Source organism: Rhinoderma darwinii, chromosome 6, assembly GCF_050947455.1.
Source record: "Rhinoderma darwinii isolate aRhiDar2 chromosome 6, aRhiDar2.hap1, whole genome shotgun sequence".
NCBI lineage: Eukaryota > Metazoa > Chordata > Amphibia > Anura > Rhinodermatidae > Rhinoderma > Rhinoderma darwinii.
In genome coordinates this window covers 121,324,741-121,349,349 of record NC_134692.1, presented here as the reverse complement: position 1 = coordinate 121,349,349, position 24,609 = coordinate 121,324,741, and the positions used below count along the sequence as shown (strand labels likewise).

At 41.6% G+C, this 24,609-nt stretch overlaps 1 protein-coding gene and 2 long non-coding RNA genes across 9 annotated transcripts in view; 1 reads left to right on the top strand and 2 right to left on the bottom strand.

The window, feature by feature from the left end:
- LOC142655731 (uncharacterized) overlaps positions 1-24,609 on the bottom strand; it is a 188,257-nt gene that overhangs the window by 66,709 nt on the left and 96,939 nt on the right. The gene's annotated exons all lie outside the window — the stretch shown is intronic.
- Positions 1-24,609, top strand: part of VWA3A (von Willebrand factor A domain containing 3A) — a 96,980-nt gene that overhangs the window by 48,727 nt on the left and 23,644 nt on the right. For all 4 annotated transcript variants that reach the window (XM_075830225.1, XM_075830222.1, XM_075830223.1 and 1 more), the window contains exons 21-33: positions 1,938-2,008; positions 2,888-3,043; positions 6,006-6,096; positions 9,469-9,576; positions 11,011-11,108; positions 11,628-11,780; positions 12,244-12,352; positions 12,575-12,719; positions 13,737-13,881; positions 14,820-14,965; positions 15,317-15,443; positions 16,680-16,777; positions 23,362-23,429. In XM_075830225.1, coding sequence (XP_075686340.1) covers positions 1,938-2,008; positions 2,888-3,043; positions 6,006-6,096; positions 9,469-9,576; positions 11,011-11,108; positions 11,628-11,780; positions 12,244-12,352; positions 12,575-12,719; positions 13,737-13,881; positions 14,820-14,965; positions 15,317-15,443; positions 16,680-16,777; positions 23,362-23,429 — 1,515 coding nt within the window. The remainder of the gene's footprint in view (positions 1-1,937; positions 2,009-2,887; positions 3,044-6,005; positions 6,097-9,468; positions 9,577-11,010; positions 11,109-11,627; positions 11,781-12,243; positions 12,353-12,574; positions 12,720-13,736; positions 13,882-14,819; positions 14,966-15,316; positions 15,444-16,679; positions 16,778-23,361; positions 23,430-24,609) is intronic.
- LOC142655732 (uncharacterized) lies at positions 1,399-2,659 on the bottom strand. The gene is made up of 2 exons (XR_012849545.1): positions 2,156-2,659; positions 1,399-1,724 (listed from the first exon to the last, which is right to left on the bottom strand). It is a non-coding gene; the product is annotated as an uncharacterized LOC142655732 (long non-coding RNA).

Genomic DNA, 24,609 nt, shown 5'->3' with positions numbered 1-24,609 from the left:
CTCTCTCCACATCCTCTCCAGCATAAGTCCGAAGCAGATGGATACATTTTCGAGAGACGAACTGCGATAAGATACCATCGCAAAATGATCTAATGCAACATTTCCCAGTGGACTGAGCTTTTGGCCACTTTTTTGACAATTGCCATAGCTTGAAACCATTGCTGCAATGACGACACCAGGTTCAGCTCCAGTTCCCATTTAACTATGTAAGAAGGTTTCCCTTCGGGATATAAGCAGTGAGCACACTATAAAATAGTGAAATCCCCCTCGCTTTAGGGATTTTGTTAGAGAAAAATAATAAACCCTGGCGGGCCAATAAGGGGCGAGAAACATCCACAAATTGTGACGCATGTCTAATACATAAAAACTTATAGAAATCCGTGTGGGAGAGACCAAATGAAGAAGACAAATCCGTAAAGGAGCGCACCACAGAGTCCTGAAATAGACAATGAATTTGTGTGATCCCAGCCACTTCCCAGGAGTCTATATTAATATTATCGATGACGGTATATAGAAATCTAAGTGGGAGTTCACGTAGAGGCACACAATCAGTAAGGGCGCAAGACTCAAACTTTATGATACTATGTTTAGCCAAGTTTGGTTTAGAAGACTGGCATGCACAGAGCCCTAACCTTAACTTTATCCCAAAATGTTTGCTTAATTAGGATGCCAACTTCGAGCAGACCTTCTCATCAAACATCAATACTGAACCTCAGTAATGCTTTTACACCTGAATAGATGAGAATCCCTGCAGAGGTGTGGCAGAATTTAGTGAAAGCACTTTCAGAGGATTTGAGGCTGCTGTATCACAAACTTTTTATTTTAGTGTTCATTGCTTTGGAATAAGGCCCTCTTCACATTGTGTTTATGAACTTACGTTTATCGTGTCTGTCGGAAAAGCATCTGATGTAGACAATAAATGTGTCCATAGGGCTCCATTAGCCTGAGTGTCCTTTTGGCCTCTGTCAGCTGGTATAGAAGGGTATAAAAGTTTTGTTTTTAAGGATGGAATAGCATAATCGACAATGCTATTCCATTCTGAAGGATCCCGAAAAAAAATGTCAGGGCCAGAATCCACAGGCGGAGCATTAGAAATCTCTGTGCCCGGGGTCTCTGTCCCTAGGGAGGCTCCCGATGTCACAGTCCATATATGGACAGTGACGTCAGGACCTACCCCAGGGCAAGAATCCCTTGCCAGTTATTCTTGATACTTCCTCAGCCCAGGGACAGCGTCCATGGGACATCACTGTTCATAAATGGAGCTTCCCCGGGGCAGCAGCGATGTATCCCACTGTATGCCATACAGTAAGATACTTTGCAGCCTTCTGTCGAAGATCTACCATATGCGTCGGGAGTCCTGACGTGTACCTCCGACAGAAGGCCAAAACACAATGAGGATTCTTCTAGTCTTGATTTATTTATAGAGCTCAGATGGCTGAGGTCATAGACTTCTAATAACTGGTGGTCAGAAGTTGTTTTTCTGGTAGTTATCACCCTTGACTCCTAATTCGACTGAAGAAAATCCAACATATCCAATCTTCAAGTCTGAACATCTGTATATTCATAGTATTGTCTGCTTTCTGCAGCATCCTCCAATAAAAAACTGATGTCCACAGCCATCTTAACTAGATCTCTGAGGTTGCAGGGTATTGCGGCTCCTCGGCTCTAGTTCAAACCTAGGAAATACACCTAAACTACTGTCTTGGGCAATGGAGAGGATTGAGCTGCAAGGAAATGGTAGAAATTTCTTGTAGCATTTACAATTATTTTAACCGCAGCAAAATCTAAAAACAATGTTCTACTCCCACAGCAGTAAAGTGAAACTGGCAACGATCACTGCCTATAATAGCAGCAGGTATTTTGGTGTCACAGTTAAATGTGACGGCTTTAATCGCTTTCTCACTGAACTTTGCAACGTTTTTGTACATATTTTGCAGGTGTGATTGAAAGTGATGATATAAGTTCTCTTGTTTCTGAGATGGAGAAGGCAGTGAACTACTCTAAAAAGGTATGTACAGTATTTCTTTTGCATTATTTTTTCTTAAAAATACAGTAAGATTCCTTTAATCTGGCATCAATGAGTTCTGATAGGTGTCAGATTTAGTTATTTTGGATTGTCAGACAGTCATAGAAAGGTACAGTGTATTCAACTTACTTGTAAATGTAGAGAACTTTCAGGAAGAGTCCAAAATAGACTGTTCATACAAAATCTGCTGCTATGTAAAAAAAATAAAGAATATTTGGTGAATTCTGCTGCTGGTTTTGTGAAATTCTATTGCAGTTCTCTACTAGAAACTGGTATCAGATTATGAGATCTCTGGATGCCAGAGTAAAGGAAGAATGGACGAACACTACATATAGTTTAAATGAGTATCTCCTGGGGGTTTGCAAAATCCATCGATAGGGGCATGGTACCAGCCCTCATATACCACATCCAAAAAGAGGAAACTTGAGACGTCAGCATATCATCCAGTGAAGACTTTATTTGCCCCATATAACTCAACCACAATGTTTCAGCTCCTTCATCTTGAGCCTTCATTCACACAGAAGAAATGTAATTTCTATGTTTGATTTTATTGGAGCACAATGCTATGGGGTTACACAGTCAATTGTTTCCATTGGCTGTTGGTGCATCCTTCCTTTTATTTTCTTAAAGCAGTTTTGAGGGTTAAAGCAATAGATTTATTAGTTGCTATGAACAACGCTGATTTTATGAGTGAAGGCCACTGTGTGATGTGAGACTTGCTGAGAAACAATGCGGCCATATAGCCTGAGCAATATCCATGAGGATTCTGCATAGAAATCTCTTTGGTTGATTGAGACACTAGTTCCACATAAAAATACTCCTTTCAACAAAAAAATACTAGTTTTTATTTCCCTTTTGCAGTGTGCTTACTTGGTGGAATCATTAAAATATCGCACAGGGACTTACGATGAAAGCCTGACGCCTGTAGATGGTACAGTGGTCTCATATCAGAAGGAGAAGCAGAAGCCGAAAAAACTTCCACCTCCAAAACCAACAGCACTGACACTTGCTAGAATGGTTTGTAGCATTTCATCACTGTACATATGTTATAGTTATTACTACAACAATCGGCTGATTTTTTTTTTGCAGAGGATGACAATATATCTTTCCCGAGGTAGCTGTTAAAATAGAAAAAAAATTAAATATTATAAATATATATATATATATATATATATATATATATATATATATATAATAGAGACTGACTGCAGCAGGAAAAGTAATAGAGGGGGTGTATACCTCACTTAATTTGTTGAGATGGGTGAGATAAAGGAATCCAGGAAAGCTGGGTTTCTTCAGAAAACCTAGTTTACTGAGACTTTTGTAAAATGTGTGTACTGGGACTGTATTTCTATGGAATGGCAGGTAGAATTGGTAGTTGGACTTGTCATTCCCTTCCCCACTCCAATACGGGCTATACCCTTAGCTAAGTTGGCTCAGGTTAAGCTACTGGGTTTGTTACTGAGCCATAAAAGCTCTGCAATTAGTGCAGAGAGGGTCAGTGCCTGGGAATCCACACAAGGATAGTATGGAAAGCCTGATCAAAGGAACACTGTACTCATGGTTTATTATAGGGGAGGAAACCTGCTGTTTGGTTAGTGCCCAGATGGGCAAGGTGTTTGCTTTGTTTATATCCTGCAAGTCTTGTATGCTGGATAAGCACTTGTTTATTTTTGGACGGTAATAAAAGCCAAGTGTGGTCTTGAATGGTTTCTACATTTTCATTGGCAGCCAGCAACCCCCCTATACGCACAGATCATGACAAATTTGATATATATATATATATAGCACACAAAAAATGACAGCACATTGCGTACACCAATGCCACTAAATATAAATAAATATGCGTTACTGCTAAATCTACTTACAAATAGTGAGGTTCTTAGCACACATTTTGATAAAATTGTGTGAGCCCACCTGCCAAGACGACCTCTGAGGTGGGAACTTACTCCGCACATACACCCAGAAGTGGGACTAAGCCTACATATATCTGGGGATGGTAGGAACCAGCATTAAACTAATTAAAATCACCCAGGGCAGAATGGGAGGAGTGCAAGATCAAAAAAAATGGAGACAGTCTGCGAGATAGATATATATATATATATATCACATAAACACAAAAGTTTGAACAGCACATTCCAACAAAATTATATAAAATGTGTAATGCAGGTGCAAGAACACCTGTGACTGCAAATATACAAGAAATGGTGACAGCACACTGCGAACACTAATGCCACCTAAGCCACTAAATATAAATTAATATGCATTACTGCTAAATCTACTTACAAATAGGGAGGTTATTAGCGCACATTTTGATCAAAAAGTGTTTGCCCACCTGCCACGACAAAGCGACCTCTGTAAGGTGGGGATCTACTCTGCACATACACCCAGAACTGGGACTAAGCCTATATATACCTGGGGATGGTAGGATCCAGCATTGAACTGATTAAAATCACCCAGGGCAGAGTGGGAGGAGTGCAAAAACAACAAGTGGAGGCAGTCACTAACCCCACATATATGGATACCATAAACAACACAAAAGTTTGAACAGCACATTCCAACATTATTTTAAATGATTTTCATTAGTTTAATGCTGGTTCCTACCATCCCTAGGTATATATGAAAGGCTTAGTCCCAGTTCTGGGTGTATGTGCAGCTTAGATCCCCACCTTACAGAGGTCTCCTTGTCGTGGCAGGTGGGCAAACCCTTTTTGATCAAAATCTGTGCTAAGAACCTCCCTATTATAAGTAGACTTAGCAGCAATGCATATTTATTTATATTTAGTGGTTTAGGTTGCATTGGTGTTCGCAGTGCGCTGTCACCATTTTTTGTCCGATATGTGTGTGTGTGTATATATATATATATGTATGAAGTGCAGTCTTGGAATCCCTGCTCTTGGAAGTACGCATGAATTCCTGAACACTGCACCACCTCCCTGTCATAGTTTTCAGTCCCCAAAGTGCAGTGTGTTTAGCACTCACTAATTTACACCTTTTAGGCCTCATTCACACGGCAGGTTTTCCCGGCCGGGTGCCGGCCGTTCATAAATCGGCCAGCACCCGGCTGCATTAGGAATAATAGACCCCTAATGGGGCTATTCAGACGACCGATTTTTTGACGGCCGGGGAAACCGGCCGTCAAAAAATAGGACATGCTCTATCTTCGGCCGGCCGCCCGGCTCCCATAGAAGTCTAAGGGGCCGGGTAATACACGGCCATCACCGGGATGTGTCCCGAGTGATGGCCGGGTTATCCGGCGCTTGCGCTCTATCTCCTCCTCCTCACAGCGCAGAGTGCATGTGAGGAGGAGGAGTTGATGCCATTCGGACGAATGGCATCGCTGTACACTGTGTGGCAGGGCCGGGGTGTACAGCAGGTGGAAGGGAGCACTGCGCTGGCTCCCTTCCCCTGCTTGTTTTAAAAGCGCCCTGGCCCGGCGACACCTTCGATGGCGCCGCTAGCAGCTGCTGCTGCTGCGGCTGCTACTACTGTAGCGACGCCACTATAGCAGAGCGGGGAGGTATCTCCCCGCTCTGCTATGTGCTAGCCGCACTTTAGCTCCTTGAAGGAGCGGAATCCCCGTGTTTTCGGGGATTCCGCTCCTGGACAGAGCGCTTGATGTCTCTGTCCATATCTGGGCAGTGACATCAGGGGAAACTCCTGAAGCGGAATCCCCGAACACATGGGGATTCCCCTTCAGGAGTTGCCGCTGATGTCACTGTCCAGATCTGCCCGGCCCGGCACGGATGCAAAACTTAATTCAAACCGGCCGGGCAAAATGGCCGATTTTACCGGCCGACACTCGGGCTCGGGAACGACCCGGTCGTGTGAATCCCGCCTTAGGAAAATCGCCACTTTTATTAGTTCTGCATTACAGCAATTCTGTCTTCTCTCAATGTTCGGAGTTAAAGCGTGCTAGTATCTGTGCTTATTCCTACATATATGCATTATAAGCTACCATGTTAACTTCGATTTACAGAGCATTAGAGATGATGAAGAAGGAAAGAACGAACCTAACGTGAAAGCATTGCTGTGGCGACCAAATAGTGCCAAGGCTGATATTCCTCCAGGTATTTCATCCCTCCAGGTCCTTATACTTCAGAATATATGAATTATTAGGGTATGTTCACACGCCCTATTTACCGACGTAATTCAGGCGTTTTACGCCTCGAATTACGCCTGAAAAAAACGGCTCCAAACCGTCTGCAAACATCTGCCCATTGAAATCAATGGGTCTTACAGTGTTCTGTGCAGCCAGGGTTTTTTTTACGCGCTGCTGTCAAAAGACGTCACGTAAAAAGACGCCCACCTCAAAGAAGTGCATGTCACTTCTTGGGACAATTACGTCCGTAATGGACGCCGGGAAAAACGCGTGCACTTGTCAAAACGCGTGAAATTCAGGAGCTGTTTTCGCCTGAAAACAGCTCCGTAATTTCAGACATATTTGGCGTTGCCGTGTGAACATACCCTTAGTACTACTATGCCAAATATTTAGATGGACAATTTATCTTCAAGTAATTCAAGGACATTTCTTATAACTATTTTCAAACAAACAAAGCATTAGGCCTCATTCACATGAGCATATTCAAATACACAATGGGGCAGATTTACTATTGGTGTTGCTCCAGAGTTTTGGCCTAAATTGCACCTTCTTTCAGGTGCAATTCGTTTTAGACAAATTCATTAATGAAAAGTGGCAAAAAGAATGAATGAATATGACTTGTCTAACAAGTGGACATGGCTTAGTGGAAAAGCGGCATAGCTTACGTTGCGCCAACTTGCACAAAAAAAGTGGACTAAAGTAAGTCAACCAAGAGTTGGTATAACCTTAGACAGAAGTGTCTAAAAATTTTCTAAATTTATCATCCAGCATGATCCACTGTGTTAAATTTAGCACTTCTAGTCTAATTCTAAGCCGTCTAAATTTAACACACTATTGGTAAATCTGCTCCATTATATGGAGCTAAATATGGATACAAAATATAGATAATTTTATCTTTTATTTTGCTCTGTATTTATGTCAGTACTGTGCAGAGTCATATATATATATATATATATATATATATATATATATATATATATATATCTCTCGTGGCCACATTTTGTTCTGAAGCTTAGTTTCTTTTTTTTTTCTATCCCTATGATCATCCATACAGCCATAGGTTAGTAAGGCGTCTCTAAGGGTATGTGCACACACACTAATTACGTCCGTAATTGACGGACGTATTTCGGCCGCAAGTCCCGGACCGAACACAGTGCAGGGAGCTGGGCTCCTAGCATCATACTTATGTACGATGCTAGGAGTCCCTGCCTCGCTGCAGGACAACTGTCCTGTACTGTAATCATGTTTTCAGTACGGGACAGTAGTTCCACGGAGAGGCAGGGACTCCTAGCATCGTACATAAGTATGATGCTAGGAGCCCGGCTCCCTGCACTGTGTTCGGTCCGGGACTTGCGGCCGAAATACGTCCGTCAATTACGGACGTAATTAGTGTGTGTGCACATACCCTATATCTCACATTAGGTAATTTAATAAAGTCTCTCACAGTACCTAGAAAGAATATCAGCGGTACTGCCACATACATTTAGCTTAAATATATAACAGTAAAAAGTGAATATAATAAGGACCTTACCGGATTGTGTGTGGTATGAACTTATCGAAATCAAGCGCTTGTCACATGGCAAAAGTCTGTATGTATCCCCGGCCTAAATGTTCTCAGTGTTGTTGCTGATCAGAAACATATTGTTTTATCTATGACTTTACTGCACATCCCAGTAAGTGTATACACGTCATAGGTTGAATTTGTAGTATAATGCCATGTCCTGCTAATATCTGATAACATAAAACCGGTTTCTTCTTACCTTCAGGTAACACGGCCATTGTATTTTTTTTTTTAAAAACACACTTTACCTATCTCCAGGATGTTTTGTCACAATAGAAGTGGCGGTGTTTGAGAATGCTGTCCAAATGTTTTCTCCTGAGAACTGAACCACATGTATATCCTACTAGAATGTGCTTACAGGCCAAATGCTGTTAGTAATGTCACACATCCTAGTGTAAGGTCGTTGAATGCAAGATAATGAAAGAATATTTTTTATGTTCCTCCTGTGTGCATTTTAGCGTTTGGACAGCTGTTTTTGAAGTAACCTAAAGCTTCTATAGACTTCTCATTATAAAACTTTAAGGGCAACTAAACTTTTAAAAAACTTTTGGTATGTCATCGTGACATGTCATAAGTTTTGATCGGTGGGGGTCCGAGCACTGATACCCCCACCGATCGCTAAAACTCTAAGCAGCAGAAGCGCAGGGTGAGCGCTGTGTTGATTTGTTTCTGATTGTCTTTCCTTGGATAGCCGAGCTGGCAGTGTACAAACCTATAGACTTTCTATTGAGTCCGTACACTTGAGGCAAGCCGATCAGAAACTAAGTGGCACAGCATTCATCCTAGTGCTTCTGTATCCTCGTTTTAGCAATTGGTGGGGGTCTCGGTGCTCGGACCCCCCACCAAAACTTCTGACATGTCACTATGACATTTCAAAAGTTTTTAAAAAGTTTAGCTACACTTTGAAGGGAACCTGTCACATTAAACATGCAGCTTAATCTGTGGGCAGCATGATATATATATATTGGCTCGAGAAAGGCTCTATTGTGGAGCTGAAACGTTGCATTTGACTGAGGGACTAATAAAGTACTTTTACGTTGTTGCTACATCTCTGAAATGCTGCCTGATTTTTGTGTGTATATATATATATATATTTGTGGGGAAAGATTCCGTATAACTTCTATTTTATTCATTTAACTCCCTGCTTATTCTGGGCTTTGGAGTCCATTGGGTGGTCCTCACAGTTATCTCTGTATGCCGGTTAAGGCGGTCAATCACTAAGTAGGACCGCACAATGGACTCCTAAGCCCAGAATGAGCAGAGTTGAATTAATAAAATACAAGTTATACTGAAACTTTTGCACAAAACTATATATCAATCTACTCCGCTCCTCCTGCTCTATAAGACGTTGCCCGCAAATTGAACTGCAAGTTCATTGAGACAGGTTCCCTTTAAAGGATACCTACAATGTTGTGGGCATTCTCGTCTCCTGCAAGTTTAAATCTTATACAGCTGACGGATCAGGCAAAGATTCTCCTGCAAAGCTCCTTTGGGTGTCGTATTATTCTCTCAGCAATAGAAATACCTGATCTGCCGGCTGCTTCTCCTGCCCTCAGACTTATTTCTAGTAGGTGAGGAGAACTCCAGCAACATGTGAGGTACTATTTAAAATCGTATTCACTAAATTCAGAAATGGGCAAGAAACGGTTAAATCATTCTTGTGGCTCCTTTCATACAACGGTACAACTTCTATACACTATGGTGCATGACATACATGTCAGATGGGCTAATGTAACTACAATTATAAAAAGGATAACAATGTTTCTGAATGTTTTAAAGCTCAGCCTGTAAAAGATTGGGGCTTTACTAACGGCAAGAAGGTGAAACAAAAGAAACCGCAGACACCGTCCATCAGTTCCTTTTATACCGAAAATGGGAAGAATATTGGTATGTGACTTTCATGCCTGCAATGCTTGTAAATAGTCATTCTCACAAGCTTGTGTGAACACGGATTTGTTGCCTTTATGGACACTGCTTTGATAAAAAGTTTATTTTTTGGGCCTTATAAAATAAACATATCTGTATAGATGGGTGCAGAGAAAAAAATGGAAATATGGTGCTAAACAATATAAAGTCTATTGCCCCTAAAAAAAAAAAAAAAAAAAAAAAAAAAAGAAATCAAATAAAAAAACGCCGGCCAAAACACTGAGCTGGCATGTTGCTTTGCTGTCTATCGGCACAGCGTTTAAATGATTATTACTGTCCATGTGTCTTTGCAGATATACAGCCGTTTAACCTGCAAAAACATTATTAATCATTTGAGCACCTCACTGATTTGCAGTAAAATCTCTGTCTGCTTGGTGTTTCAGCCATACCACTGCCGCGTCTTGGCCACCTCTACGTGTGGTCTTACCCGTAACCTTTTGACTTACCCTAACGCTGTTCTTACTCTCATTTGTTTTTTTTGGAAAGCTAGGTGCCAGGCAATATAGCCACCATTACAGCTCCTATAAGGGAATGTTCACACGCAGTGTTTTCAGGCGTATTTCGGGCTGTTTACGCCTGGAAAAAACGCCTGATAAAACGGAAGCTGAACGCCTGCAAATGTCTGACCATTGAAGTCAATGGGAAAAACAGCATTTAGTTCATACTGGACCTTCTTCTTACACCGGTTTTTAAAAAACGGAGCGTAAAAAGACGCTCCGTAAAAAGAAGTAGCATGTCACTTTCTTGAGGCGTCTTTTGGAGCTGATTTTCCATTGAACACTATGAAAAATGCCTCAAAAGAAGCCTGAAAAGAAGCTATAATTAACAGAAGCTTCATTTTCAGCTTCAAAAACGCCTGAAAATCAGAGGCTGTTTTCTCGGAAAACCGCTCCGTGTTTTCAGCCGTTTTTTGTTAAGCGTGTGAACATACCCTTAGGGTTTTCGCAAATCCAGAATTGCAAATCTGACTAGTTCAGCAGTAATCCTGAGGATACATGCGCACGTTGCGTTTTTTGCTGCTTAAAATATCCATCAAAACCGCAATACGCAGTAAATTCGCAGGTAACAACCGCACCTAATCATGCATTTTTCGGTGCGGTTTTGAAGCAGAGGAATTATCACTGCAGCACATAACGACAGAGATTTGCTTTCAGGTGATTGGGAAAGCTGGGTAACTGACCCTGGGGAATTGGTATTGGCAGCCATACTGATTGTCTGACATCTAATTGTCTGTAGTCCGCTTTAGACCTTTTAGATGCCGCCTCCCTTATTTCTTCTTCATTATTGTCCCTTTCAACTTTCTGTATGTTCTCTACCTGATTTTTGTGAAACAAATATGCCTGTTTAAAAGAAATAAACATTACAGAATATCATGTTATTTTATTCTTTCTGCAGGGGTGGTGTATAAAGATTATCCAACAACCAAGACGGTAAGGAAGTCTATCCCTTTCATTGTGTTACCTAAAGAAGAAGAAGTCTGTTCTACAAAAGAGGTAAGAAATGCAACGTTGATGGAAGAAAATAGTGGATGGGGATTGCTCCAGTGTAATATGGTGTATAGTCCTATGATTTTCATGGCTTACACCATGATTACCATGGTAACATGTCCCAGTAATGGTGAAGTATCTAAAAAAAAACTGCGGCAAAACTGCATGGAAGTCAACTGTGCCTTTGCTTAGGAAATATGTAACTGTTTCCATAAGAAATCCGGATAATGGTTTCTGCTTGTTATTTTCCCTGCTAGATATTTCCGTGAAAAAAAACGAAATAGGTTCAAAATTCTGTGATTAATTTAATAATATATCTTTACAAAGGCTGGAGCTCCATTTTTCTGGAGTCCGTTGCAGAACTCCAAATCCCCCGTATAGAGTTAAATGATCAGATACTGGCTACCAGCAGCCACCACAATGTGTATGTGTGTATATATATATATATATATATACATATATATATCTCGAGTATTGTGCTGTTATCACTTCTATTAAGACATTATTTTTTATTTTCCCTACAAGTGGTTGAAGAAGTATGACTTGAAGAAGCTGAAGTTGGAGCTAACTAAGCTGGTGTTTGGTCCAGACTGCACTCACCAGAAAAAGCTGATACCAGCATTACATAAGAAGGTTTCTGCAAAATACTGCACCATTTTCCCAAGTGTGGAGATCAAAGTGAGCCGCTTCTCTCTCTACCAGACAATAATGGTTACATATAGAACAGAAGTCAGAATTTGGCCAAATAGGGTTTTAGTAAGATGTGGGTGTCAGTGAATCTCCTCTGTTAACAAAGCCTTATACTTTACCTGCAATTTTACAGATTATTGTATAGGTTTCATCTATCACTTGGCCTAGATTTACTGTACATTATTCTATAAGCCACTCGGTCTCTGACTGGTGCATTCTGCATTATTGATGTGTCACTTGTGTGCATTGGTTGTTATCCACCCTCATTGTCATTAAAATCGGATGATGAAGCAAAATTAATGCAAGTTCACAGAAATCGTATTAGCACTGATATAGTTATATGTATGTGTGTGTATGTATATATATATATATATATATATATATATATATATATATACACTGTATATATGTACATATACATACATATGTACATTTTGGGATTTTTTTTCAGGGAGTTGTGAAGCATCTTCAGTTTCAGCCCAGGGAGTTGGAGGAGTATATTGAGCAACTTGAAAAAACTTTAAAGCGCTACATTCAACGGCTTCAGTGGCTTCTTTCAGGTGACTATTTCTCTACCTGCCTACAAAAAAAAAATAACTGCGTCTATCTTTACTGTGAAATACCTACACAAATAGAAAAAAAAAAAAGTGTTAATTTAATGTTCAAAATGTCCATGATATGGATTATTGTAATTATTCATTTCTAGCTGCCTTTCCTGAGAAATTTAATGTTTACAGACTTTAACCAAACATTTCAGTCTCGCTGTGTGCTCCACATTGCAGGGACTCGTCGACTTTTTGGCACTATATTGGAGAATAAAGTGTGCATACTTATTGATTCATCCAGCTCCATGGCTCCCTTTTTGGCAGAACTGCAGAAGGGGTTGACATCACTACTGTGGGAACAACTAAGGTCAAGAAATATTTGGTAGGTGAAGATTGGTTTAATAATATATGTTGCAACTCATTGGCTTGAATGGGTAAAAATGGAACCACAATACAAACTGCCAGCAATAGTTTGCCTCCGGTTTTTGGCAAGATTCCGTAGAGGCAGGAAGCCTATAGGTAATAAAACTTACCTAGTGATCACTTATTTCGTGAGCATCCCGCTGGGGCTGTCGTGGCTGAACTAGTTGTTTCCGTTTGGCTCCAGTGCTGATGTGACAATATGGTATAGCATGGTATCGGTATTACTTCCCCTTTCCCATCCCTTGGTTGAACTTGATGGACATGTGTCTTTTTTCAACTGTACGAACTATGTAACTATGTAATGATGACCCCATAATATAATGTTAGGGCTGGACTGAGACAATGTGGACGCCTCTTGTAGGATCCAGACGGAGCTGGGAGCAGTCTCAGAACGGCTTCCTCCAATCCACATGGCTAGTTTTCACAGTTTGTGTGAGCTACCACTTCTTTACTGTTAACCGGGATCGGACAACTTTGTAACAGCAAAAAAACAAAAAAAAGTGGCGATTACACAATCACTTGGCTGTTTCTCAGATTTGTCTGGGTTTGGAGGAGGTCCTAGCAGGCAGATGCCCACTGATCACACTTATCTGGCATATCAACTCAATGTGCCATAAATGTCTTTGGTAGAAAAACCCCATTAAAGGTTTGTTTACACATTGCAGTGTGGTAAAACTATTGATTCTCGCAGATGAATTCACACATGAAAATTTGAATGATCCCCCCCCATGCATGTGCAGGAGTTTATCGTTCCACTTGTGTACACAGAAGTCTTGACAAGCAAAACAATATTAATAATTGGCTAATGCTTTTAGACGACCGCTTCATATTAATGGGCCTTTTCGCCCTTCCCTTCATCTAAAGATTATATTATCCTGCAAAATTCAGACCCAAACAGCAACACATGTTTAGCAAAACATACATGATCCCTCCAAGTTGTTTAATCTCTATCAGTTTTTATCCATGAATTGAACAGGTTCAATATGATAAGCTTCGCAGAAAACATTGAGCCGTGGCAGGAGTGTTTGGTGGAGGCCTCTGATGAAGCTTGCCAAGATGCTGTGCAATGGCTTTCCAGGCTGCAGCCCCGGGGAAACACCTGTCTTCTACATGCTTTGGAGGTTGGTGAAATTTAAACTGAAACGGGGATTTCACATTATTATTCTGCACTTAACCCTATTACTGTTTTATAAGTTGTTTTCTGACATCTGAGGGTGACTAAAGGGATAATACTGAATATTGAGGTAGTCTGAGATAGCTTAGTGGTTAATAATATCCTTGGTGGTATAGGGGTTAATACAGTCTATACTGGGTAAATGGGGGTGAAGGGATAATAATTACGCTTCTGGCCATGGGTAGTAAAGGGGTTTTTGCCAGCACCACCGGTCTTCTAATTAAAGGCTTAAATGCCAATATCCCTGATGATGTAGGGTAATGAAAGGGTTCATGCACACCCGGTGTATTATGGGTTATTCACCACTTCAGGTGTCGGCAATGATGAACCAGATGTGCTGATCATATATGGCTTCCTCTTCCTGCCCAGCACTGAGATCGCTGTAGGACAGAGGATATAGAAATTATTATGCTTCTATATTCTAAAACGGCCGACCACTTATCTCTATGATCACACACTGCACTTCATGAGCCTGATCAATGTTGGTCTGAGGAGGCCACTTGGAGAACACCCACTAACATTTGCTCCCAGATGTGCTCCTACAGGATGAGGTGGTGCGAATAGAATAGACTTGTGCTACTAAAAAAATATATATAATGTATAAAATGAACTATTTATATATGCATTTATCATGCTTGACTCGGGGCATCAAAACTTTGTTAAATTTAAATTTGGAAGAAACTACTCCTGATCAAGAGAAGTCCACTGAAAACCCGGACAAGCTTTCTTTGCAGATCACAAAAATGATTTTATTGTAGATAAGTCCAAGCAAAAATGATCATTACTTGGAAATAATTTGTACCCTAGTTACTATTACAAGAAAATCAAATTTACATGGCAAAATGTCAATTTGTTCATAATGTGTTGGGTCTCCTCTTGTTTCAGAAAAGTTTTGCTTATCCAGAGGTACAAGGTGTTTACCTCCTGACAGACGGAAAGCCGGACATTAGCTATAACCTCTTGCTGGCTGAACATCTTCTAAAGTCTCACAATCACAAATTACACACGGTTTCTTTCGACACTTCAGAGAGGTATGTGCCAGTGCGTTTCCGTCACTATGATTGGCATTTACAGATACCAGTGACGCTAACGTTTTTTATGTAAGCACAATGAATGAATTTAGATCAACAATAAACAATAATCTTCCTCGTAGCTAGTCGGACTCGGAGCATTATGACTTTCTTAGATCTCATTTGCAGGAACACATACACAGCGACCGAACATTAGCAAGACAAAAAACAGTCTCTAGCTAAAAGGAGCGTTATTACATAAGTGGGGTTATACTGACCAGTAACTCAGAGCTGAAACCTGCAACCAGTCCAGGTTTTATTTTAAAACCATTTTCTTCTTCTTCTTTTAATCTCTTTTTTTCTTCATTTTAGATCAGGAAATGAATTCCTAAAAAAGTTAGCAACTCTGTCAGGAGGGAGATACCATGCTCGACAGGGGGATATGGATGGACATTTCGTTGCACACAGGATGTTGACTGAGGGCTTCACTGATGAAGATGTATGTATTGTTTGGGTCAATTCTGGTTTGTCATTGTAAGATCGTAAAGCTGACCATACACATGAGAGATTTAGGCTAATTCATCGGCTGAGGAAAGTGTTCATATTTAGGGTATGTTCACTCCGCTTATTTTACGGATTACGCTGCAAAAAAACCCTTTACAAACGCCTGTTATAAGCTTTTCATTGTTTTCAATGGTAAAATGCTGTGTAGTTCATCCGAGGCGTGATTTTTCTGCTACTGTTTAAATAAACACAGCATAAAAATACGCCTCATGGAAAAGAAGTTGCACGTCGCTCTTAAGGCGTTTCTGAAGCAGATTTTTTTAACATTTCAAATTGACAATGCCAAAAGCTCTTTGAAAAAAACCGCTTGGCAAATCGGCTGGGTTTTGAGAGCCTAATCATTCTCTTAAAATCGGTCTCGTATTTTTCTGCTTCACATATAAGCCGTGTGAACATGGCCTTATGGGGCGGTCGGAGGAGAAAGCTGTAGCCTGAACAAACGTTTATTCCTTGGGAGTATATCATTAAAGGAAGTCTGTAGTTTTGTATGATTTCCAGAAACATGTTCCTGAATAGCAAAGCAGATTTGTCGTTCAGAAGCTTGGGAAAGCTAGGTGACCGCCCCTGCGGGAATTGTAATGGTGATCATATTGGTTGTCACCCAGCTGTTCCAGAAACATATATAACTAACAAACAACTGACTAGAATGTGTTAAAGGGTAACTAAACTTTCAAAAAACCTCTGCCATGTCATAGTTTCATGTCAGAAGTTTTGATTGGTGGGGGCCCGGGCACTGAGACCTCCACTGATCGTTAAAACAAAGTGGCAGAAGGACTCGGGTGAGTGCTCAGCCGCTTCATTTCTGATCGGCTTTTCTGAGAAAGCCAAGCAGTTGGTGTAACAATTCCTCGGCTTTCCGAGAAAAGCCGATCAGGAACCAAGCGGCCCAGCGCTCACCTGAGCACTTCTGCCACTTTGTTTTAGAAATCGGTGGGGGTCTCAGTGCTCGGGCCCCCACCGATCAAAACTTCTAGAATGTCACTATGACACTTTTCTAAAAAGTTTAGTTACCCTTTAACAACTTGACAGAATCATTTACAGGTGTTTTTTATTTCACAAAGAAATGCCATTCACATGTACTTTGCTGGCTACATATATATTATACCACTGCAAGCAGTTAACATAACAGATAACAATAAAATGAAATTCTTTTTTTGACTGTTTGTGATAGGATCCAGTCCTCCCAGTGTTCGAAGGAGTTGATTTAAGAAGACTTGCAAAAGAAATAGACAAAGCTCGCCAGTTTGTCACCCAAGCAAGGTCTTTCCGGTATGTACCGTAATTAATTCACATGTATCCATGTCCATATTCATTTCAGTAATGACACTTGTGGTTCGAAAATTTCAACATCAAATGACCCCAATGACATCCCCAAGCTCAATGATCAACAATAATGTTCGATTCCGTTCTCTGATTTAGAGCCTTAGGGTATGTGCACACACAAACTCAAAAACGTCTGAAAATACGGAGCTGTTTTCAAGGGAAGACGGCTCCTGATTTCAGATGTTTTTAAGCCACTCGCGATTTTCGCTGCGTTTTTTACAGACGTTTTTGGAGCTGTATTCTATAGAATCTATGAAAAACGGCTGAAGAACTGACATGCACTTCTTTTTCGTGGCCTTTTTTTTACGCGGCCGTTTTTAAAAACAGCCGCGTAGAAAAAACGGCCCGTCGGAACAGAACGCAGTTTTTCCCATTGAAATCAATGGGCAGATGTTTGGAGGCGTTCTGCTTCCGACTTTTCGGCCGCTTTTCGGGCGTTTACGACCCGAAAAACTAGCGAAAATAGGCCGTGTGAACATACCCTAACAACCAAAGTCTCACCACTTACTGAATCCGGACTCTGCACCAAAAAGCCGCAGTAAATACACCACATATGAATATGGTATAAAGGCTATGTACACCTTTGAATTCCAAATTATTATTTATTTTTTATAAAAAACAATGTTTTCGTTTATTTTATGCAAACTTTTCAATTGATTTTAATTAAAATGTTTTTTACATTTTTAAAATACAGCTTACACGTATCCTGTATACATAGATATATCGTGCCATCAAAGCCGATTCTGTCAGGTCATCTGGACTGATGGCTCAGCTGCAACCTGGTCCTGCATATCTGGGGCACGCAGGATCCAGCTAATAGCGATCACATTTAGGGTATGTTCACACGGCTTATTTTTGGTAAAAACCCGAAAAAGGGCCGAAAAATCGGACGCAGAACCCCTCCAAACATCTGCCCATTGATTTCAATGGGAAAACGGCGTTCTGCTCCGACGGAGCGTGTTTCGCAGCGTTTTTTTACGTGTAAAAAAACGGCCGCGAAAAAGGAATGCAGGACACTTCTTGGGACGTTTTTGGAGCCGTTTTCCATAGACTCTATTGAAAAAAGCTCCAAAAACGGCCGTAAAAAAACGCAGCGAAAATCGCGAGTGGCACAAAAAACGTCTGAAAATCAGGAGCTGTTTTCTCTTGAAAACAGCTCCGTATTTTGAGACGTTTTTGACTCTGCGTGTGAACATATCCTAAAGTTCATGAACTCCCTGTAGAGTGTCACACACACAGTTCCCCCTGTATAATCTGTATAATGCCACACACAGTACGCGCTGTAGATACGGCCCCCTGTGGATAGAGCTCCCATTCAGTAATAGTGCCCCCAAAAATAAATAATAAAACTTATACTCACCTAGCACCGTTCCCATGATGAACGGAGCTGCACAGGAGGCCTTCTCAGCCATGTTAGTCCTGTGGACGCAGATACAGTAGAAAGTTGTGGGGCTTTCAGGGGGACTGACAGGGACCCTCTAACCTCCTTGGGGCTACATGCATGGTGGTAAAGACCGCCACTGGACATAGAGCTAAATTATAAAATTCTGTCACACCCTTGGGCATTATCCTGTTGCTCGACTGCTTGATCCACCCGTTATAGCTGAGCTAAATATATACGGTTACCACGTTATAGTGTAAGTGCAGTTGCACACGACTGAGTGCCCCTCCGAGTGGCACCCGATCGTTCTCATGAAACTGAAATGTCCATCTTTTCATGGATCACTGATGGGACGCGGCCGTCATGTGCATTAGGTCTAATACCTCTTATCTCTGTTATGTACCTGTCACCAATGTTCCCTCTAAGTCTTGGCAGCTCCTGAGCGGAGCAGTTAGGGAGCAGAGCGTGTCTCCTCAATGGTGGGCGATGTGATGACCAAAAGTAATACCCCTGGTAAACGCTAATCTAGCGACTAAATAAGAGAATAAGAAAACAGATTTTAAATTAGTTTTAATTACTTTTTTAAATACTAAAATATTAGAAGTACAGAAGTAAAATAGACGACAGTTATAAACTCCAATTATAGACATCAATGAAAGAATCCTTCATTACACCACTGCCCCATAGATAGTGCCACACAGACCCCCTGTAGATTGTGCCACACAGACCCCCCCTGTAATTGTGCCACACAGACCCCCCCCCTGTAATTGTGCCACACAGACCCCCCCTGTAATTGTGCCACACAGACCCCCCCTGTAATTGTGCCACACAGACCCCCCCTGTAATTGTGCCACACAGACCCCCCCTGTAATTGTGCCACACAGACCCCCCCTGTAATTGTGCCACACAGACCCCCCCCTGTAATTGTGCCACACAGACCCCCCCCTGTAATTGTGCCACACAGACCCCCCTGTAATTGTGCCACACAGACCCCCCCCGTAATTGTGCCACACAGACCCCCCCCCCCTGTAATTGTGCCACACAGACCCCCCCTGTAATTGTGCCACACAAACCCCCCCTGTAATTGTGCCACACAAACCCCCTGTAGATACTGCCACACAGCAATTCCCTCCTGTATAGTGCTACGCAGTCCCCCTCTCCCCTTGTGTGTGTATATAGCGCTATACAGCTCCCTCCTCCCCTTGTATATAGCGCTATACAGCTCCCTCCTCCCCTTGTATATAGCGCTACACAGCCCCCTCCCCCACAGCTCCTTAAAAAAAATAATAAGGTTGTACTTACCTTGCCCCATTCTCACGACAGACTGAGCGCTACACTGCCTCTCCGGCGGGACTTATGCGCAGACCGGCATGATGGGACGTCGTCCCACAGAATTATTGTGGGACCTAAATAGCTTTTGCTAACTATATTTTGTTCTTATCCTGTGATATAGACATTCTCCTCCACAGCTGCATTCACAGTTCTGCAAGCTGCAGATCTCAAACCTCTGGGGAATGTAATCACCTTATGAGCAATTTTTTGTTGATCACCACATCTAAGTGTGCACCACTCTAAGAAATAATAGTAATGTACAAGTAAAAATAATATAATAGAAAAAGTGAACTCTAAAATCGAGTTGTTCTCTATGCAGACATAAGTGGCATCAAGTGCGGAAACTCCGGTGCTCACATACTGCTGTGCCCATGAGATCTCCAGTTTAATTCATAATTAGCATATAACACAGCCCAACAAATAGGGCGTACACTAAGGATCTCAAAGACATAAGGAGTAAATAGGTCCTATATAGGAACACCTATTTAAGTTGATGGGACTCCGTTATCTTCGTTTTACTCTTTTATATCACCACACCGCTCTTCCTGCACGGTATCCCATCCCTTTTTCCTTGTATATTTACCTCAAATCTCCCAATGTTCCTTGGTTAAGAGGCAGCTTGTTCTGGTAATCTGATAAAATCGGTTTTCTTGCATTAGATGAGTGTACAGTGAAATCTAACACAAAGCAGTGCAGAAGAGAGTATTGCATTATAAGAGCTCAGCTGAACTGTTAAAGAACATATCATGCTTACTAACCAAAAAGATTCTGGCAGTGTCATTTATTTCTTCCCAGCCCAGTTGCATTCATACATTTTCAACTTTTTCATTCTGGGCAGCTGTATCATGTGATCTCAGTCTGACCACCAAAATAGACCACACTCTCGTGTGTAGACAGGTCAGTTTCCCCCGTGTGGCCAACTTCCTGTGAACTACAGGATTAAATAATCTTCTTTTAAATCCCTCCTAGCAGCTATCAGACCCCTCCTCTACCCACCGAGCTATACCCTCCTTCATCCTCTGTATGTCCTCAGGCATATAGTGCTGCTGAAGAGATAATTTCTGCCCCATCTAAGGGAGCAGCAGTGCAGTGATATAATAGGTGAGTCCATACAATGATTAGCTGCAGAGTTATAAAGATCCCCTGACTCACACTGACTGTCTATACTATCTGTGAGTGCCGTGTGCAGAGTCCAGTGTATTTCTATGAGATGCAGCTTTGCACTGTCTCAAGTGTAAAAACGGACAGAGAAATCATTCAGGCAGGTAGGGTAGTCTGAAGCTACATGACATAGAACTTCTGTCCTCACATTGCAGAGATTCAGAAAATCCTAGGTCACTGATCTATCTCTTGCTGCACTTAGATAGGACTCCGAGCAGAGCAAGTGCAGTGTGATGAGACTCTGCCCCCTCTGCAAAACCAGAGGTATATTAGGAAATGTAGGCTGCATTAGGGGAAACCTATCTGAGCTGAAGTAGGTAGGAACCAAGATGACAGACAACACATAAATGGCACATCAACTCAAACAGGCATACACAGGAGCCTCTACATTATACTTTAATAATAGCCTATGCTGCACTATATATGCAAAAACAAAATTGCTGGAGTGCTTCTTTAAAAATGCATCTGTTGTTAATCTGTTCCAATATGAATGCAGATCTAGACCGTCATATAGTATGTACTTAATTTGGTATCCAATAATCCAGAAATACCTGAAAGATAATCTGGAATCCTACAAATAAGAAGCAGAACACAGAGCAGAAAAATACAGTTATGAGAGACTGCCTTGTTTAAAAGATCAAAGCAGTAGCAGTATATATATAGATATATATACATACACCCACACAAGCAGAGAATAGCAGCACTCAAAAAGGATTCGAAGCATACTAGCGGGTGTACGGCAGGTAATCCTGATCTAAGGATTATAAAATATTTATGTGGAAATCCTGCAGCACTCCAATAGTAAAGGTTAAACGTGGTTTATTCAGTCAACATAATGATGTGATGCAACCTTGGTGCTTGGGAAAGCTTTATTGGAGTGCTGCAGGATTTCTTCATACATACATATATATATATATTTTGTTACTGTAAAGGATCTGCCAGGCACAACTTCTGTGTATACGCCCATAGGTAATCAGTCTGCACCTGCTTCTATGTCTGTGAGACTGACTCCATCTTCCACCACTCAGGATGGCAGGCTTAGGAGTGGGAGAACCTATCACAGCCTGGCCAGACGGAGCTAGCTCCCGCCCTCTGTCTATTTATACCTGCCTTTCCTGTTCCTCCTTTTCTTGTGATTCTTCTCGTGTGGTTTCCTGGCCCAGCTACAGCTTCTGACTATTTGATCCTGCTCCATACTGACCCTGGCTTTCTCACTACTCTCCTGCTCTGCGTTTGGTACCTCGTACACTCCTGGTTTGACTCGGCTTTCTCACTACTCTCCTGCTCTGCGTTTGGTACCTCGTGCACTCCTGGTTTGACTCTGCTCGTTCACCACTCTTGTTGCTCACGGTGTTGCCGTGGGCAACTGCTCCATTTCCCTTTGCTTTGTGTTCCCTTGTCTGTTTGTCTCTTGCACTTACTGAGCGTAGGGACCGCCGCCCAGTTGTACCCCGTCGCCTAAGGCGGGTCGTTGCAAGTAGGCAGGGACAGAGTGGCGGGTAGATTAGGGCTCACTTGTCCGTTTCCCTACCCCCGTCATTACAGTTACCATGAAGGGGTGTACTTGGTGGTATATGTCAAAGTAACATCCACATGAATGCCAGGACCCAAGTTTTCCCACCAGAACATCCCACTGCTTGCATTGGCTTGCCTTCTTCCCATAGTGCATCCTGGTGCCATCTCTTTCCCAGGAAAGAGATGCACACGCACCCCAGCATCCATTTATTCGACCTGGCCACCTTCTTCCATTGCTCCTTGGACCAGTTCTGATGGTCATTATAGGCGCTTTCGAAGATGGACAGGGGTCAGTATGAGTACTCTGACTGGTCTGCGACAATGCAGCCTTAAGTGTAGCAAGCTGCAATGCACTGTGTGTACTGACACCTTTCTATCATAGCCAGCATTCACTTTTTCAGGAAATTTGTGCTACAGTAGCTCTTCTGTGGGATCATACCAGACAAACTTGCCTTTGCACCCCATGTTCATCTATGATTCTTGGGCAACCATGACCCTGTCACTGGCTGTCCTTCCTTGGACCCTTTTTTTTTTAAAGGTACTAGCAACTGCATACCGGGGTCACCCCACAAGACCAGCTGAATGGAGATGCCCTAACCCAGCTGTCTAGCCATCAGAATCTGACTATTGTGAAAGTCGCTCAGATCCTTACAATTCTCCATTTTTCCTGCTTCCGACACATCAACTTCAAGAACTGAATGTTTATTTGCCGCCTAATATATCCCACCCCTAGACAGACGCCATTATGCCGAGATAATCAATGTTATTCACTTCACCTGTCAGTGGTTTCAGGGTCAGGCCAAACAAAAAACAGCCAAAAATCGCACCAACATGCTGTTCGACTTAGTTTTTAAATTGATTGTTAATCACCGGACGGTTATGCAGGTAAAACGTCTGTTTACTTGTTAAATTCTTAATGGCTGCACAATTTTGCAGGTAAACCATGGGGCAATTAACAATCAATTTGAAAACTGCACAGCACGTCGGCGGGTCGCGGCCGCATGGTGGCCTTTTTGTGTGGTCTTACCCGTTATGTTCTGGCTCAATGGTATATAAATATGTATAGTATTTCAACCTAAGGCATCAATAAAGCATTAGGATCACTCCAAATACTACAGTAATTACATGTTGTTTGTAACAGGTCTCTGATATTAGAAAAACAGAGGTCTGCCTCCAGAGACATGTCCTTGGAAGGAAGTGATGTTACAGGTAAGAGTTAAAACAGAACTTCTCATAATTCTGAATTACCTGGTAAATAATGTAACAGAAAAAAAAAGGCAACAGGATTATGACATTGCGAATATACTCCGTGAAATTGTAAATGTCTTTGTTCCTTTCCATATGATGGGTGTCACAGTGGGTAAGATGAGAAACATGTAAGGGTCAAAACGTTGCTGCTTTGCCTGTATACTGATATGAAATCAATAAAAGATCACATAGCGGATGCTGGTGACCTTCGATTTTTTTTCGCATGGGTAGAATGAGTGTCCAACGCAGTTAGGGCCATAGGTTTTGGTCTAACGACGATGTCTTCTAGGCGAAGTTGGTTGTTTTTTTATTATGTCTTCTCCCATAAAGTAAAGGTTGTAGGTTTACTTCCTCTTCAACAAATTGTCTTAAAAATTGTCTCTTGAAAATAAACCCTTTTCTAAATTGTAAATTGTTGGCCTCCACTCACTGTTATGTCCCAGACTGCCAGCTTTATATTGATTTCTGTTGAAAACCCAAAGAGAAGAATAAGCTACTTCACCATTGAACTGTGATTCCCTAAATTCCTTGACTTTCATACAGCCTTGTACACTATAGATTAGGGTGAAGGCTCTGCTCTATTTGATCCCTGATATACCTCTAAACATTTGGTCTGATAACTTTAGCCTTATTCACACGACCGTGTTTGGTCCGTGATCTACGGACCGCAGCATTTAAATAGTTAGAAAGAGGTGGCGACCCCTCTAAGAACTCATTGCCCCCCCGCGATGCGATCGCGGGGTACCGATGGTTGCTATGGTATGCTATGAAGGCCCCCAGGTTTGCCATCTTTGCGTCTGGCAGGGCTTAATAGAAGCCTGTCAGAAAGACGATATACTCCAATACATTAGTATTGTTGTATATATTGCAAGACATCCAACGATTGCTAGTTCAAGTCCCCTAGGGGGACTAATAAAAATAAAAAAAAAGTAAAAATCAGTTAAATAAAGTGGGTTTTTTCTGTACAAAAAAAATTATTCAAAGTGCAAAAAACCTTGTACTCATTTTCCCTCTAAAGCATTGGAAAAAAAATAAAAAGATAAACACAATTGGTATTGCCGTGTCCATAAAAATCTGAACTACTACAATATATCATTATTTGTTATCTTAATTGTTTTTGATAATAGCGTAGGGACTCGCA